Source organism: Psammomys obesus, unplaced genomic scaffold (assembly GCF_907164565.1).
Source record: "Psammomys obesus unplaced genomic scaffold, mPsaObe1.curated_primary_1811, whole genome shotgun sequence".
NCBI lineage: Eukaryota > Metazoa > Chordata > Mammalia > Rodentia > Muridae > Psammomys > Psammomys obesus.
This window is the reverse complement of record NW_026590767.1, coordinates 4,390,798-4,408,625: the sequence shown is the minus strand read 5'-3', so window position 1 is coordinate 4,408,625 and position 17,828 is coordinate 4,390,798. Positions and strand designations below refer to the sequence as shown.

The window sequence follows — 17,828 nt, the reverse complement described above, 5'->3', positions numbered from 1 at the left end:
TGTGTGTGTGTGTGTGTGTGTGTGTGTGTGTGTGTGTGTGTGTGTGTGTGTTGGGAATTGAACCCAGGCTCTGGAAGAACAGTCAGTTAATCACCAGTTTTGAAGTGACTCTGCAGATCTGGGAGATCTGTGGAAGTTTCTGGCTGTGTGGAAAGAATTCTCTGGGTTTACAGACTCACCATTGCTCACTGTATGCCTCCAAAATGTACCCCACCCCACCTCCCAGAGTACGTGGGCAACGCCTAGTGCTTAGGGACTGGCATCGCTTTTTCAGCAGGTAGGCTGGCTTAGGTAGCCTGGTCTCTAAGCAGGCACTGCCATTCTGGTGATTGCCCCCTCCCTTGAGGGGGAGGAGTGGCTTGAGGGGGGGTGAATCCTACACTGAGCAAGCAAGCCTTTCCTCAGTTTCTGCTCGTAGATGTTTGGAGGGAGATCTCCCCTAAGGAGGATGGGATGGTCTGTCTGCTCCACTCCTGTAAAACCAGTAAAAACTTCCTTTCAAGGAAGTTCTAGGTTACAGCCTGGCTTTTGTGCAACACTGGCCTTAGCAAAGGAATTTGAGTGAATTCTGCAGAACAAAAGGATTAGTCTTCCTTTCAAAGTGGCGATGAGAACTGAAAGGGAATGGCACGAAGTTGGGCGTGTCCTAAAATCCAGAGCCTAACCCTGCCCCTGTGGTGATTAACTCACCGGAAAGGCACCCAGGGCAGGAGCCCTGGACCTAAGGCCCCCCTTACGGTAGGGATTTTCCTGAAAAACAGGCTTTCATTAAAAGTACCTTCCTGCTCTGCAGCCCTTCCTTCCCTATCAGAACAGGTGTGTGTCTGTGAAGCTGGGGAAATCCCTATAGTTATGCTGGGGATGGGAATGGGGCTGAGAGACTGGGGGCTTGAGGACACAATGAGTTCGACCCTGACTGAGGTTGACATGCCGGGAGGTGTCGCTTAACAAATTACTCATGTTTGCCCTGGTGTCCTGGCCCTGCTCCAGCTTGGGTAATGATTATATTTCTGTCTATTTTAAGCACCCCCACCCCCGTTTTCAAACAATTCTCTATTGTGCCTCACACCACACAGAGGGCTGCTGCTGCTGGTATAATCCTGTCTTGGCTTTAACTCTTCAGGCCTAGGCCATGGGACATCAGATTAAAATACGACAAACAAAAGCGAGAAGATGTTAAAGAAAAAGTTTAGCTGGGCATAGTGGCCCACGCCTGTAATCCCAGCACTCAGAGTCAGGTTGATTCCTGTGAGTTCGAGGAAAGGCTGGTCTACAGGTACAGGAGAAAGTTGAGATTCTCTTTCTGAGTATCTGTACTGGCCTACTGGGCAGTTCCTTTCCTTTCCAAATGGCCAGGTGTTCCACAAGGAACTGTCACAAACTCATTTGAGTTTGCCTCTGATTCCCTCCCCCCTTTAACGACTGGGAACTTCTTACAGCTCAGTTTGTTGTGTATAAGGATTGCAGGGGATATAGCGATTTCCTGATTATTTGGTTAGGCTCTGTCCGTGCATGCCAGTTAGGCCTATGAGCGTAAAGTAAGTTCATAACTGCAAACCCAAAAGGAAGCTTGGCAAAAGATTTCCCAACTCCTGTCACCTAGAGCAGGGTCAGGCTTGAACCTGCATTCCAGGAGTTTTTCAACCTGGTGATGTGTAAACTGCTCTGGGGACCCAGAAGCCCACTTGGGGAACACGGGTGGGGGGGGGGCTTGTGCTGTGTTGAGGTGAGGAAGAGATCTAGTACAGAGGTTCTCAACCTGTGGGTCTCAACCTCTTTCTTTGGGCAAACTTATCTTCCCAAAATATTTGCATCACCACTCATAACCACAGCAAAATTTTGGTTATGAAGTAGCAACAAAATAATTTTTTGGTGTGGGTCACCACGAGGAATTATATTAGGAAAGTTGTCTTCTTTCCTTCAGAAGACACAGACAGGACAGACACCCTTCTAGAGCTTAGTAGAAGCATCAAGGTTCACAGGATAGACTATTCTAGAAAGAGTGTCAAAGATGGGATGGGAAATGCTGCAACCCTTCCTGCATTTATATTCACCAAGCCCTTTCCAGGGGCTTCAGTTTTTGAACATGTGGTAGAGATGTGTTATAAACATTACCTCGTGGGCTTGGAACAGGCTGATGTATTGGATTGGTTTGTTAAGTAAAAAAAAATATACTATAAATTATTATAGTAAAATAAAGTAAGCCTGTGGTTCTTACGCCTAGTGTGCAGTTCAGAGTGGGTGAAAGTTAAAGGGTGTGAAATAGCAGAAAGAATCCACCAGCTCAGGACTGACTAGGGGTTGGGGGTTCTTTGTATAAGGATTCCCAGAATATGTAGTCACCAGCCTAGGGATGGACACCAGTTTTGGTTTTCATCTCATTGGTTAATGGGGCCAAAGTGATGAATTAAAAACAAACAAACAAACAAAAACTTGTTTTTAGACAGCAGCATGTTACTGTGTAGTAGCTAAGTCCAAGAAATGCCTAGTAAAATATTCATGTGTTATTGGAGACCTATTCCATTTCCATGGAAGGAAAGAAAATTGGCTGTCCTGCCTGGTGGACGACCAATGTGGGGAAGTGCTGCCGAGGAAATGGCCCAGGGTTTGATGGTCTACCTTGGGGTCCCAGCTCCCACTGCACAGAGTAGGGAGCCACAGCATGGGCAGGGAGACAACAACACACTCCCCAGGGCCTGAGGGGAGAAAAGATCTCTTGGCCTGCCTTGTGGACTGATAACAGTTTTAGCATGAGCTGCTTCTTCTAGGCAATACCAACAGCTTCCAGGTATGTGTGGTGAGGCTGTGTGCATGGGCAAATGTGGAAGATACTATCTGTTATCACCAAGGAGGACTGGTCATTTTATGGACCACCTATTTTATTTTAGGTGCATTGATGTTTTGCCTGCATGTATGCCTGTGAGGTCGCAAGATCACCTGGAATTCGAGCTCCAGACAGTTGTGAGCTGTAATGTGGGTGCTGGGAAGTGAGCCCTGGGTCCTCAGGAAGAGCAGCCAGTGCTCTTAAACCACTGAGCCATCTCTGCAGCCTAGACTAGCAAAATTTCATTTGAAGATGGTCCTTGAAGATGTCCTTGGAAAATAGAGGTCTTCAGGGCAAGGGCATGTGTATAGTAGGCCATGTGTGGGAGCCAGGAGGTCCTTCAGCAGATTCTGTGAGAGGGTGGGTAAGGCCAGATAATGCCAGTGCCTGTGGCATTTGCATAGTTGGTTCTGTTGCCACTGTGGTTTTGGTGGTAGCCCCAGCGGGAGGAACAGTGCACTTACTACAGAATTGTTGTAGGGTGATAGGTTGACTTCTCACCTGCCTTGCCTGGGCTGCTCGCAGTTCTGGTTCCCTGCTTCCTCCGCATTGCAGCCTGGCATGGGGGTGGAGTTAGAAACCTCCCAGTATCACATAGGGCTCCCCTGGGTGAGTGCCAGGACCCTTTGATGAACCAGCCCTTGCTCTGCCTTTGCTTTCCAGGTTGACTTATGCATTTTGAGCTAAGAAGTTGGCTGTGGGTTTGGTGGTTTTCACATGAGTGACTTCTGCAGTCCCCAGGGATGACCTGATGGCTGGGTGGTTCCAGAGAGGCTGGCTGCCAGGGCAGGGGGGATCCCCCGGGGCACCCCTTCTAGGAGTCTGTCTCCTAGGCCCTGCATGCCATCATGTTGGACAAACCTCCACATCTGTATTTTTAGCAAACTCCTCCAGGTGGTCCTCCCTGTAGTCATCCCAGAACCTGCCAACCACACAGTCTGTCTTTCTTTAAACACAAACCACTCCCCCAGTGCTACACCCACACATTTGAGTCTAGTTATTGAACATTTGGCATGCCAACGTGGTTGAAGGGAGGTTTTTATATAGCTTGAATAGCCCCCAGATTGAATGAATACATTTGAAATTTGAAGCATGTATTTGTGCCTTTCTGTCTTCTTTAAAAGCCACTAGAACATCACCAGACATCCTAGGAACCTGAGAGGAAATTTCCCGTGTCTGTTACTCTCTGGGGCTGGTTCCATGTGCAGATGGACTTGACACTGAACTGTATCTACACTCAGCAGTGTTTATTCAGATGAGCCTGTACTGACAGTCAAGTCACGGCATGCCAGCAAGGAAAGAAACTTTAAGACTTGGCGTGGTGAAGTGTACCATGAATATCTACATTTGCGCGTCAAAGATGGATGTATGAAGTCTGCCTGTTTGTTTTGAGAGGGTCTTACTTCTAGCCCAGGCTGGCCTGGAACTTCACCCGCCCACCTGCCTCCCCAGTGCTGGGATTATAGATGCCAGCTCCCATGCCCTTCATGAAAGCTGATGTGTCTAATACCAGCTGATGGGAGCACTAGCCTGGATACTTGTGCCTCTGCCAACAAACCCAATCTACCTTTATGCAACCACGCAGAGATAGCGTTGTTTGATAATAATACCAGGCACTCAAGCAGATTTGGGAACAGATACCTTCAGTGTTTCAGAAATGACAGTGAATGCATTTTGTAGAAAACCCTTCTTTATTTTATTTTGTCATGATATAGAGTCTTACTGTGTGGCCCGGGGCGGTCTCTAGACTTCAAGTTACCCTCCTGCTTTAGCCTTCTTAGCTGCTGGGGCTTTGTATGAGCAACTGAGGCAGTTTCATCATCAGTGTTTCCAAGGTTCTTGGTCAATCGATTCCTTCCTTCATCCCTCCCTCCCTCCCTTCCTTCCTTCGTTCCTTCCTTGACTCATGTAGTTGAAGCTGGCCTTTTAATTCAATGTTTAACTAAGCTTGACCTTGACTAGACCCTCCCTTATGGGATTACAGCATATACCACCACCCAACCGCCTATCTCGATTTCTTTAGGATTCACTTATTCTGCTTTATGTGAATAAATGTATATATGTGCACCATGTGCGTGCCTATTAGATCCCCTAGAACTGGGGTTATGGATGGTTGTGCTGGGAATTGAACATGGACCCTCTTTCTGCAAGAGCAATGTGTTCTCAACCAGTGAGCCATCTCTCCAGCCCTTCCCTTGTTTTTTGTTGGTACAAATGCCTTGTCACCCATTGGCTTATTTAATTTTTCCAATATGCGACTATGTGATTGCAGTAAGGAACATGCTTTCCACTTTCCACACTGTTGAATCCGAGTGGATAGCCTCATACAGTTCTGGAAAGAGTGAGACCATGAGGTGGGTTCTCCACTGGTGCCAAGCTGTATAAAGAATGGCTGTGTATATTTCAGATAATGTTGAGTCTAGGGATGGGTGGAAGTGTACGAATTTGAAGGCTGTTTGTGTGTGTGTGTGTGTGTGTGTGTGTGTGTGTGTGTGTATACACGTGTGAGCTTATCCAGTTGAATCTGAAGCCTCTTGTGGTAGTCTCCTGAATCCACAGGGGGAAATGAATTTGAAAGGATGTTCATAGCAGTCTTTAGATGAGGGAGACAGAAAGGACCTCAGTTTACTTGAGTACAAGGTTGGTAATTGGGACCTTGGGCAGAAAAGTTTCATTCCTGGTGAGGCTAGCTGCTTTCTGGGGTGCTTTGGGGGTGTCACACAGCTGTGATTGTGATAGTTCTTGTGACCATGACCTGAACTCTTGTTTCCTGGCTCACTAAAGAAGCCTGGGTATATAACTAGGGACATCTGTGGAAAAAAAAAAGGGGGGAGAGTCTGTTTTAATAAATGCAAAGTGGAATCTTTGGAGCCCAACAACTTCCTTTTGGGGGCTGCTTTTGGTGGGCCAAAGGAATGGCTTTGTGATTTATGGTGCTTATGAAGTCAAGCACACCTATCTGCTCACATACAGACATCTTAATAGAGCTTAAGTACAGAATAGAGCCAATGCATGAGCAGAGATCCTCCAATAAGCAATACTGTAGTGTTAGACAGTCCAATTAGGTTTTGTACACTCCTAAATTAAACCTTTGGATGTTTCTGGGGGAACTATCTAAGCGATTTGGAAAAGCTTTATAATTTAGTAAATTAAATGAAGATGTCCAGTATGGGTTGTCACATAAAGTCCCTTCTTTAAAAATTCCTATTTGACCTGTAAAATCAGGTAGATCTTCTGTGTACTATAGTTCCAGGAGGAGGGGCCTGGAACTTCAGGGCCAGCTGGAATTGAAACAAGATGTGGGTCATTCCCAGGCTCAGAGCTGTAGTGGGTTGGACCTACTGGGAGAAAAGAGCATACCTGATTGTCTTCTGCTGTGTGTGGATAGAGCAACATCTCCAGATGTGTACTCCAGGTACCTGCTGGGCATGCTGGGCTACCCCAGCTCCCTGGCATTATGGTCTCATGCAGGGTGTGGGTGAGTGTTAAAAGTTCTTGGATGGTCCTAATTGTGTCTATCTCTCTGGAGTAAGGAGCATTGGCTAGGATGAGTGCGCAGAGAAGGGATGTCTGGGAGTTTTGGCTTTGAGTTTTGACAGTATTTGAAGATGATGGCAGGCTGCTGAGAGGTCTCCAGAGCCTGGAAATGTAGCTCAGTTGATAAAGTGCTTGCTTAGCATTTGTGAAGTCAGTCTTCCATCCCCAGCACCCACCAGGTTGGGTGGCCCATGCAACCCTTGGGAAGTGGAGGCAGAAGACTCAAGTCTTCCGCTATACAGCAGGTAAGACAGCCTAGCCACATAAGACAGGGTTTTACTGTGTAGCTGTAGCTATAGCTCTGTCCTGGAACTTGCTGTGTATAGCTCAGGCTAGCCGGCCTCATGCTCCTTTTGCCTCTGCCTCCTGAGTGCTGGGATTAAAGGTATGTGCCACCACACATACACACCCAGCTGAAGTTATTGCATATAAAAGCCCTTGCTCTGCCAGGGAAATTGAATCAGTGTGCTTACAGTATGCGGGTATAACGTGGCGGAGCTGCAAGCACCCATGTGAAGCTTGGCTGCAGGGCAGACCGGGAGAAGCAAGCCCTGGGATCCACAGGTGACAGTCATGCAGTGGGCAGGGGTGAAGCATCTGGAATCCTAGGGGTGATTGGCATTACCCTCAGGTGCAGCATCCATGGGAGGATGGATTGTGGTCATTTTTGCTTCTGGAACAGTGGTTGGATTGTGTGGCAAAGGACTCAAGGGTATTCCAGTTGGCAGGTGGTGGCCGATTTTTGTACATTGTCCAGGACCTTGGTTGTTTGGTACACACTGTAATGCCTTCTAAGAGAGGACTGCTGTGTGCCAGGCGCTGCTGTGTCCCGAGTCATAGATGAGGACCTTGCGAGCAGAGAGAGAGGGGTGGTTTGTGCTGTTTTTAGAGCATGGCTGAATCGTGGCAGAAACTTACCTTAATGAGGCCCAAGCCTCATTCCATGGTGTCCCATTGTATCTTGATGAGAGGGCTTGCTTCTGAGGTCCTGCCCTCAGGTAACTCAGGAGTTGCTGGTCTGCCACACGTATACTTTTTTGGGACAGAGTTGGATTCAGCAGCAGAAGTTTAAGGAGGGTCCTGATGCAAGTCACACACAAGTACAGGCTCTCTTTAGGGGATAGGTAGTTCCCCAAGCAACACCGACCAGCCAGTGGGGTGGGGCTGCTTCTTCCTGACACCCCTGGGTTTGGAGTGAGCTTCAAAAGGGCTGTGGTGGTGCCAGCTGTGATGGGTAAGCACTTGTGATGAGCTTAGAACTGATAGGGGAAGGGACTTGAAGGGAGTTCCTCTCATTTCCCTGGCCAGGAGATTTTCCCTCACTGTCCTGTTTGTAGCATCATTGTAAGTCTGAGAATCTGCAAGCTCATTTTCCAGGCCCCTTTTCCTGTGGTTGGGCTCCCTTCAGTGCCTCCTGGGGAGCCTGGCATACATGGTTGCAGAGCCAGACTGCAAGGCCACTGCTGCATTAAGGAGCTTTACAGTTTATCCCACAAAGTCATTGATATTCATTTTCTAAGGGTGCCAACTCCCCACAATGTCATGTAGATATACTAGTAGACAGTGGAACTCACTTTTGTGGTGTGCAAGTCTGCAGAATTTGCAAAATGAGATAAATACCTCTCGGTTGCAAAAACAGTTCTGTGCTGAGGAAAATATTCCTCTCCCTGTATGACTCCATGCATGCATGTGGAGGTCAGAAGACCACTTTCAGGAGTCAGTTCTTGCTTTCCACTATCTTGCCTTAGGGATGGAATTAAGATAGTCAGGCTTGGCAGTAAGCAAGCACCCTTACCTTTTTTTTTTTTTTTCCTGTTTTGTTGTTAGTAGAAAAACTTAGGAGGTTAGTAAAAGTTGGTAGACATTCATGCAAGAGCTTTGTAATGACTAAGGATTTGTGTATGCCTCCCAGGAGAGCAGGCACAGCAGATGGGCATGCCTGGGTGACCTCCCACCAGTGCCATGCCAGGCATGCCTAGGACTTAAGGACAGACTTTGGCTCATACTAGACAGATAGCATCAAAAGCTAGTCACTGAAACCTAAGTCTTATGTGCCTCATTAAGCCACCTGTCAGCTCAAAGTACCCTTCCATCTCAAGTAGGCAGTTCTGGGCTCACGCTTGAGGGACTGGTGCATCTAAGGCCATGCCGTGGTCCTTGGGTTCCCTGGGGACACACAACAGCTGCTCACTGCCTTTCCACAGCCTCTCCACAATGTCCCCGCCAGCCTGTCTTGGAAGGGCCTGGGAACAGGTGTCTGTTCTGTCTACCACAGCTCCAAATCCAGCAGGGGCTGCAAGCGATCACCAGGACACTGACGGCTTCATCTTTTCTCCTTAAGGGAAGCAGTTTTGGAGAGAGCTGGGTGTGTGCTGCCCTGGGCTAAGGCTGCTTGTGTTCCCAGGACTCCTGGGTGGCGCTTAGGTCATGATTTGTTTACTGAAGGTAGAGGCCAGCTGGGCCAGCTCCCTTCCTGTGGGCAAGGAGTGTGGTTTGTGAAAAGCCCTGGGAACTGGAGAACTTCCCAGGTGGGCAAAGTCAGCCGCATTGATTCTTGGCAGGTCGTGGAGTATAGGTAGGGTATCTCAGTGAGCGGTGTCCCCCTTCCCTGTGTCCAGTCCTAAGACCACCATGCCTCCTTCACTCATCACTGTGTACATACGAGACTATTTATAAGAAGGAGGAGGGGGGAGGAAGGAGTGTGCCAGTGAGACACTGGGCCACTGCCCTGTTGCACTCTGAGATGTGAGTAGAAAACCATTTACTTTCTTTGCAGTTTTAATATTCTCTTTCTTCCATCTGTTTGTGACATGGCTATAAGTATGAAACATTTCTGATTTACTTTTTTAAAGAGGGTTTATTTATGCAATGAATGTTCTATTTGCATGTATGCCTGTATGATAGAAGAAGGAATCAGATCCCATTACAAATGGTCATGAGCCACCTTTTGGTTGTTGGGAATCAAACTCAGGACCTCTGGAAGAGCAGAGCCATTTTTCCAGGAACCCCCCCCCCTTTTTTTTTTGAGACAGGGTTTCTGTGTGTACCCTTTAGTTGTCCTGGATATCCCTTTGTAGACCAGGCTGGCCTAAAACTCACAGAGGCCTCTGCCTCCCCAAGTGCTGCGATTAAAGGTGCTGTCTGGCTTGGCTATTAATTTCTGTTTTATTTTGTTTGTTTTATTTTTTGAGACAGGGTTCCTCTGTGTAGCCTTGGCTGTCCTGGATCGCCCTTCGTAGACCAGGCTGGCCTAAAACTCAGAGATCTGCCTGCCTCTGCCTTCCTGAGTTCTGGGATTACATGTGTGTGCCACCATGCCCACCTTGACTATGAGTTTTAAAGATGATTAAGTGGGGGAGTCATTGCATTTATTAAATTACTGACTGTTGCTGGAACCCTCTTTTTATTTAGGCTTGTGATTTTTTTTCCCCCTCTTAACATTAATCACACCAGCCCAGGGCTGGTTGTCCACCTCTGCCAGCATTCACGCGATCGTATTGATCCCATGTTGCCTGGCAAACCCTTAGATAAGTGGGAGCTGAGACCAAGAGTGACCTGGAGTGCTGCCTTAGACAAATGCCTTTGCAGCCTTGGCTTTTTTGGAATGCTCACCTGAGGTGCTGGACAGGGGAGGTGGTGGACATACGGGCACCTTCTTCTGGAATTCAGGGCTGGGGCACATACCTAAAGGCTCCATCCAGGGCCATGGGGCAAGCATGGCAGGGATGTGCTAGACTGAGTAGAAGTCTGCTTCTGCACAGGTCTTACATGAGGGCCTGAGGAGTAGAGGAGTCCCCACCCCATCCTCCTCCCCGGGCTTGTTCTGTCCTCCATCCCTGGGATTTCTTATGGGACAAGTTGAAGACTGGATTTAATTGACCACAAGGCCCAGCGCTTGGGAGCTTCTGGAAAGGGATCTCTTTATCACCACAGTTGTTGTGGTGATCGTTCAAAGGTGCATGCATCCCCCCCTCCCCCATCATACCTCAAATAAGCTTTAAAAATAAGCCTAAGGAGGAAAGTGGTTGGCTGGCACAAAGACCATTGGCAAACTTATTAAGAGCTGTCATCCCCGACAGGAAGCAAGCCACAGACCTCAGCAGCCAGAGCTGTACTCAAGGCAAAGCTGGGAGCTCAGCGAGGTTTCAGGGCTGGGCAGCCACAGGGTCTGGTGGTGTCCTGGGCACAAGCCCCCCCAGTTCTCTGTTAAGCCTCCAGTCCTGTCTCTACCTTTGGGTGGGAGTGTTCCTTGTGGATTGGAAAGCCCCCGCTGGCTGGCTTCTTGGAGAAGGGCAGACAGCCTGAGGGCTGGGCTGCTGAGGGAAGCCCAGTGTGCCCTGTCTGGCCTCAAGCTGCAAGTTTCCAGTGTGTCTTCAGTGGAGAAGACCAAGGTATGTTGTAGATTACCCCATCACTAAAAGGAGCTTTTCCAGAAAGGCCTAACAAATAATACCAGTCATAAATGAGCTTCATTTGAGGCAGGAGAGAGATGGAAATATCTTTGCTGGCTCCCTCATAGTCACAGTTGAGACCCCTTTATCCAAAATGCTTTCCAATTTTGGAGTTTTTGTTTTGTTTTGTTTTAATTTTGGGACTATTTGCCTATACATGAGGTTTTTTTTCTTAAAGATTTATTTGTTACAAGCCATGTGGTGGTGGTCCTCGCACACCTTTAGTTCCCGCCGCATGGGAGGCAGAGGCAGGCAGATCTCCTAATCTGAGGCCAGCCTCGACGTCTGTCTCAAAAAAAGAAAGGAAGGGTTTACTCTGTACATATGTGTTTGTGCATCACCACTTGCATTCAGTGGCTGTGGAGGTCAGGAGAGTGTATTGGATTCCCCAGAACTGACATGGTTGTGAGCCAGCACGGTTATGGGAACTGTGGAAGAGAAGCCAGTGCTTTTAAGCACTGAACCGTCTCTCCATCGACCCCTCCCCACCATGAGATCTTTTGCATATACATAATGAGATCCTGAGTCTCATACAGGGCTGATTAATGTTTTGCCTCTACTAATGGAAGTGGTTAACCGTATGTAGCATGAGCAGCTTGGCACATGGATGCTCGCCTGATGTAGAATGTTTCAGGTGAAAAGTTGTGGATCTTGAAGTATTTTCAGATTGGTAATGCTCAGTATATTAATGTCATACCCCACAAGCTGGACTCTGTTACCCAGCAGGCACCAGTGAAGCATGGCCAGCTATATAGACATCACACTGACTCTTTGCTATATAGGAACCTCAGTAGGACTGAAAATTGTTACTCTGTCCTGCTAAGCAATTGCGGGAAGAGATGTCACAGTCAAGCATATTTTCCTTTCTGAAGCTGTGTGCATCTCACACCCAAGTCGAGGTCTTGAGGTGAAGGTGTGCAGCAGTTTTGAGTCTGAGCCTGGCAGAAAAGTACATATTTAATCACTTTGGATATTGGTTAGTTGGGCTGAGTTTCTTTGTAACCTTTTGGCTTGGAGAACTGTCCCTTTTAGTCATGGTAATTATCCTTTCCTGTGATATGTAAATTGATTACTGCAGACCTTTTTAGAGTGCAGTTTGATTATCCACCAAGCTTCCTTCAGCCTCTTATTTGAACTTATTTTTAGCACAGTCCTTGAAACCTCTGTTCGAGACTGGATCTTCATGGGTTCTGAACTGCGAAGGTGATTCTCATCAGACTGGTCAAAGCCTTGCTTCAAGACCCCTCCTGTACTCTGGACTGGATGTTTTTGGAACCTTACTGCATAAGAAAAAGCCAGTGTGGTTCAGTACAAAGGCAGGAGGAATGATAGTTGTGTGCTGGAGGTGATTGCTCAAGGCTGCCAAGGGGTTATTTACGGGTTTTTGTTGACAATCCTTGTTTAAAGGAATTCCCTGTGAGATTTATGAAGCCCTTCCAATTTATTGTCTTTCCAAGTAAGGTAAGCAAATAAATAAGTTATTCTATTTTATTATAAACACAGCCAGTGTAAGATTAAAAAAATAAGAGGAAACGGGGCTCCATTTTTTTTTTTTTCCACCCAGTGTGTTTCAGGAATTTGGAACGAATCCTGGAAAGGCCTTTTGTTTTGTTTTTGGCCGGAGCACATTGTGCATTTTAGAAGATAAAGTCTGACCCTTGATGTTGGAATGCACAGCTCCCCATCCATGACGAGAACCGGCTGCAGCTAAATGGGGCAGGATGGCAAGGTGCGGATGGGTTGCTGGTCCTTAGAGCAGCACTGAAGTCACTGGGGCCACACCAGCTAAAGGCTCCCGGCTTGGTCTGGTACATAGACTACAAAAACTTTTACAAATCTCTTCCTGTCACCCTGTTTTGTTTTGTTTTTTGGTGGTGGTGGGCCCTTCTTTTTTTTTTTTTTTTGTGTAAACCACCTGGGAAACTTGCACTTGCTTATTTTGGTTTTTGACCACCTGGGAAACTTGCGCTTGTTTATTTCGGTTTTTGACTCAGGGGGTGTTTCTCTGTGTAGTGTTGGCTGTCCTGGAACTTGCTCTGTAGACCAGCCAGGCTGGCTTTGAAGTCAGATCTACCTGCCTCAGCCTCCCGAGTGCTGCGATTAAAGGTGTGTACTCCCACTGCCTGACAAAAACTTAAGATTTTCAAGTAAAAGAATGCACAGGAACATGAGACTCTAATAAGTAAACAGTTCTTTTCCTGGGGGTGTTGTGGGACGAAGGGTGCGGCCTCCCACTCTGCCTGCCCTGAGTCCATTTGAAGTCACCTGGCTCTTCCTCAGGCATGGGCTACGTCAGTAGGAAAGCTTCCAGTTACCATTCTGGGAGGATGTATGTTCTGTCTTTGCTCCGACATGTCGGGGGGGGGGGGGCTGAGGAGGGATTAGTAGTGTTCGGGATGACATCTTGTAACAGACCACTGGGTTCAAGTTCCTCAGGCCCTGGCATGTAGGATATGCAGTGAGGCCAATTGAAAGCATTCCCTGCAGGAGTTTGCTTTGGAGCAGATCAGCCCTAAGTGGGAGGCTTGGGAGGTAGGAAGGGCAGAGTGCCCACAAGAACAGGTTTGTGGGCTTCATTTCCTGTCCTTCTTTCGTGCTACAGAGGGTGGGGGCAGTAGGCCATCAAATAAACTGAGCGGTAGGAACTTGGGAGTCCTTCGAGGAGGTATCTCATATATACGCCTTGAGGTGTATATATGTGTGCAAGGATAGGGGCTAGGCCACAGCCCCTTTCTTTCATTTGGTTTCCCTCCCAGGCTGCTCCAGACTCCAAATCCTCGTCCCTGTGTGGGCCTGAGAGAATCACCTGGGAAGCTTCTACTTGTAGCTCTACCCTCCCAGACTGGTAGTGGCCGATGGAGAGACCTGCTTCGGCTAGCTTAAAAGTTTCAGGTGATTCTAATGGACCACCAGCACACGCTTAACACCGTCTCTCAGTTTCACCTGGGCCTGGGAGGCACACTCAGTGTTAAGGTTGTGCTAGCAGCGCTGACTTTCCTGCCTTCCAGGATCTGCAGGGTCAGAGCACAGGGGCTGCCGTGAGAGCCTCAGCTCCTCATGGCCCACCTGAACGGCGGTATGTATCTCCCTTGGGGCTAGGCAGTAGAGCAGTACCATGAACCCCCTCCACTTTACTCTGAAAAGGGATACCTCACCAACGGGGAGAGGGTCATCTCATAGAGCTATGTCACTGTCCATCCTCCAAACCGAGATACTTTATAGGATGAGGCTGCTATGGGATAGTTGATGTCAGTCTCGCTAGCATCTTTGGATTTCAAAGTGAACCAGCCCCTCTCTTCTGCCCTTGTGAAGTAGATGTGAGGATGGGAATGATCTTTCTGCTGGTCCCTGGAGAGCTGGAAAAAGAAAGCAGCTGTTGCCTAGGAAACAACATTAGTGCTGGACTCAGGCTGGGCACCCTGGGGACTTCCAGTGCTCCAACCTGGGTGGAGGGAAAGGTTGAACCCCATAAAGGCACAGGCCAAAGGTCATGTGCCCTTTCGTAGGAAAAGGGCAGTTTTCCCCAGGAACTAACTTATCCTTGGCCTACAAAGGCTGGAGGCCTGGGAGGTGATGTTCTCTGGAGCAGGTAATGAATGAAGGTAGGGAAAGCTGGAGGGTGAATTGGTTGGTTTCCTGACACAAACCCACAGACCTTGGTGCTGGGAACATTGTACTGCTGTGTCAGAAAGCTGTTCCTCAGAGGAGTCCTGCCAGTAGAAGATCTAGTGGCACATAGCCCCTGCCCGAGGTGACCTGGATCAACCCCAAACTTGGTTGAAACCACAGCCATCCCTAGCAGAGAAAGAGCAAGAAACAGAGTGTTCTGAATCACCCAGGTGGTCCATGCTAATGTTTCCACTCATTTCCTCCTTGGGTTGGGTCACCATTAAGGTCACAGGTGGGCTTGAGCTAGCCCAAGTTTCAGTCTTTGTTTCTGCTGTGAACTCTTCCATGGGACACTGTGAGCCTCATCCTTACACAGGAGCTGGGAAGCTGCAGCATTACTGACAGGGAGAGGTTGGTGGGTCCTAGGTCCCTTCCTTCAGAGTCACTGCACTTAATCTAGTCCTTAGGACAGTCTTGATTTCTTTTTTCATTGTCTTTCTTTTTTTTACCCCTTCACAGCAGGCTAGAAACACAGGTTCTGTGATCCAGGGCACCGCTTTGATGTGGCTTCCTGGTCTCGCCTCGAAATGTAGTTTTTAGTTTCTCATTTACGGTCATCATACCTTTGAACATCTGTCTTAGTGTCTGTGTGGCTTTCTCTTTGGAAACAGACTTTTGCTTTTACGAATAAGCTGTCTAGTCTTGGGATGAGTGGTGATGAGCACCTGCATACAGGACTGTTTTTTGGGTTTGATCTCCATACAATGGGCTCCACAGGGATGAGCTGTCTTTGTCCCCAAGGCTCCCAAGTTGGGCAGAGAGATGCTATACTTCTGTTTCAGGGAAGTGGTTAGGCTTTAGGATTCTTCATAAAAACAACTGGAGGTAGTGTTCTTGTCCTGTTTCAATAGATCAGTCTTGTGTTCACATAGTGATAATTTATTGTATAATCATATTCAGATGTGTTCTAATTACAGTCTCCAAACCAAAAGCCTCTGCTCTCCGATGGAGGGGCTCAGTCAGCTTAAGGTAACCCTGTCTGCATCCCACTAGTCTGCAGAGCATGTGGCCAGGGATTCAGTGTACTTCCCCGGCTTCTGGTTTTGTGTATCCAGTCTGCTAATTTTGCATACTTGGAGTCATTTTTTTCGACTCTGGGATTTGAACTTGAATGCTTTCTGTGTGGTGATGAGCTTGACCCAGATTGAAGCATAGTCTGGGTCTACCTTGTTCTTAACATCCCCATGTTCTCTCCAAACATCTCGATGCTGCCCAGCAATCTACACTTGATTCTGACCCTGAGGTGCGGTGGCTGGCCTCCGTGTGTTGGTTTTTGTGCAGACTCACCTGCAGCGTGCTTAGCGCCACACAGCAGGCACCTGTTGCAAGAACATGCCTGCACAGGGGTAAAAAAGCTCTCAAGCACTGGTGTTTGCGTGCAAGCACACATCAGACACCCACTCTACCTTGCAAACTCAGCTCACCAATGGAGGCTATAACCCTTAGGATACCCCTATCTCCCCGCTCCCCAAATTCCCTGCTGCTTTAGCTAGCCACTGTCCAGACAAGTTTATGTACACAGACCTTTTAAACTAAGTCACTCCTTAACATTCTTTTCCTTAATGGCATCCATACTCTGATTTAAAAAAAAAAAAACAAAACAAAAAACAACTCATTTTTTTAAAGAGCTGTCTGTCATTCCAAGTTTCATTTCTACCATCCTATTAGAATTTTGAGCCGTCTGCTTGATTTGTGCTTATGAAACTAAATTCATTAGGATGCGAAAGTAACACTCAGCAGTTTACCAAATTGGATTCTTTCTTTTGATGTTTTGTACATCATCCGTTCTCACTTGAATGTCAAGGAACTTTGTTGGTATAAAGTGTTATACAGATGAAAACTTGTGTTTTAGTGGCTTTTATTTTTTATTTTTCTTAATTAAAGAGTTGATAAGACTTTTATACAGAAGTGCCTGGTGAGTCTGGGTGTGAGGTCTTGGAGCTTGGCACAGTCTTGGAGTTTGTGTGGCGGGAAGTGGCTGTGTAGGGAGCTATGCTCCGGGCACTGATTTAGAGGCTAGCTGGAAACTCCCTCCAAATTCTGCCAGTGGAGTGACAGACAAGTTTCCAGGTTTTTAATCTGCGAAGTGGGGGCTTCTGTGTTTCTAACCTTACTGGAGGTCTTCAATAAGTACTCTTATTTCACTGGTTGACAATATTTTAACATCTCTGCAATCAAATGGTCATGAAGTCAATCTTGTGCAGTATCTTGACAGCTGTTTTTTCTTGCTTGTGATCAAGTAATGCTGCTCTGAGTTTTGTTTTATGGTGCCAGGGATTGAACCTGGTGCCTCTCGTGTGATAGGCAATTCATTCGAGTAGACTTCTCTTTATTTTCTGTTTTGAGACAGGGTCAAAACTAAGTTTGTAATCCTCCTGTCTCTGCCCACCTCCCCTGCCGTCTCTGGACTACACTGCACGGATGGTCAGCTCTCTCTGTCTCCCAGATCGTCTACCTTCTCCCACAATCCTGGCTTGGCTTCTGTCTGTGGGAGATGCTAAATCCAACACACATCTGTTCACAATCAAGCCAGTTATCGAGATTTTTCTGCAGTTCTGGACAGGAGGCTAATTTTGTTCCTAGGATTTCAGGATGCCTCTAAAACCAAGAGCCTCCGCTAAGTGATTTTTCGGATCTTCCCCGAAGAGGAGAGAGTTAGCTAGAATTCCATCAAGGTTCACAGTAGTTGAGTCATTTATCGAAAGTATATATATATGCTTTTATCACAGTGTCCTACCATCTGGCAATGAAAATGGAGTGGCTGCCACCTCGACCTTTTAGAGGTGTCTGTGTACTATGTTTTTAGAGACTTTTAGAGTGTCTGTGTACTATGTTTTAACTGGAAAGTTATGTGTATTTTCTCTACTTAATACTTTAAAAAGCCTCTTGGGTACTAAGAGAGGCTTGTAAGCACAGTTGCACGTGCTTACAAGGGAACTTAGGATTGAGAAGTCCCACTTTATTTAATGGCAGCCTTGTTAGAGTCACGTAATATTTAGTAGCATCCTTCCAAAGGGACCTAACAGAGCTGTTAGGTCCAAAAAGTGTAGCCAAAAAGGCCACACTACCCAGACAAGGCTTGGAGTCAGAGAGTTAGATGCCTGGTGGGCTGGCCTTAACCAGCTTCCATGCCATGTGGAAACCTGTGTGTTCCCACCACCATATTCTGTTCCTTTTCCTGGGAAGAGATCTCAAGTTTTTGTTTCTATATGTGGTGTGTGTTTGTGTGTGTGTATGTGAGAGAGAGAGACAAAGAGAAGATACTTGGGTGAAGTGTATGTGTGAGAGAGAAGACACATTGGTGTGTGTGTGTGTGTGTGTGTGTGTGTGTGTGTGTGTGTGTGTGT

The 17,828-nt window shown here is 47.3% G+C and overlaps 2 protein-coding genes across 4 annotated transcripts in view; one reads left to right on the top strand and one right to left on the bottom strand.

The window, feature by feature from the left end:
- LOC129678153 (translation initiation factor IF-2-like) overlaps positions 1 to 3,387 on the bottom strand; it is a 13,097-nt gene extending 9,710 nt beyond the window's left edge. The window contains exon 1 of the mRNA XM_055608851.1: positions 3,326 to 3,387. Coding sequence (XP_055464826.1) covers positions 3,326 to 3,387 — 62 coding nt within the window. The remainder of the gene's footprint in view (positions 1 to 3,325) is intronic.
- Positions 1 to 17,828, top strand: part of Ctbp2 (C-terminal binding protein 2) — a 126,781-nt gene that overhangs the window by 10,328 nt on the left and 98,625 nt on the right. The gene's annotated exons all lie outside the window — the stretch shown is intronic.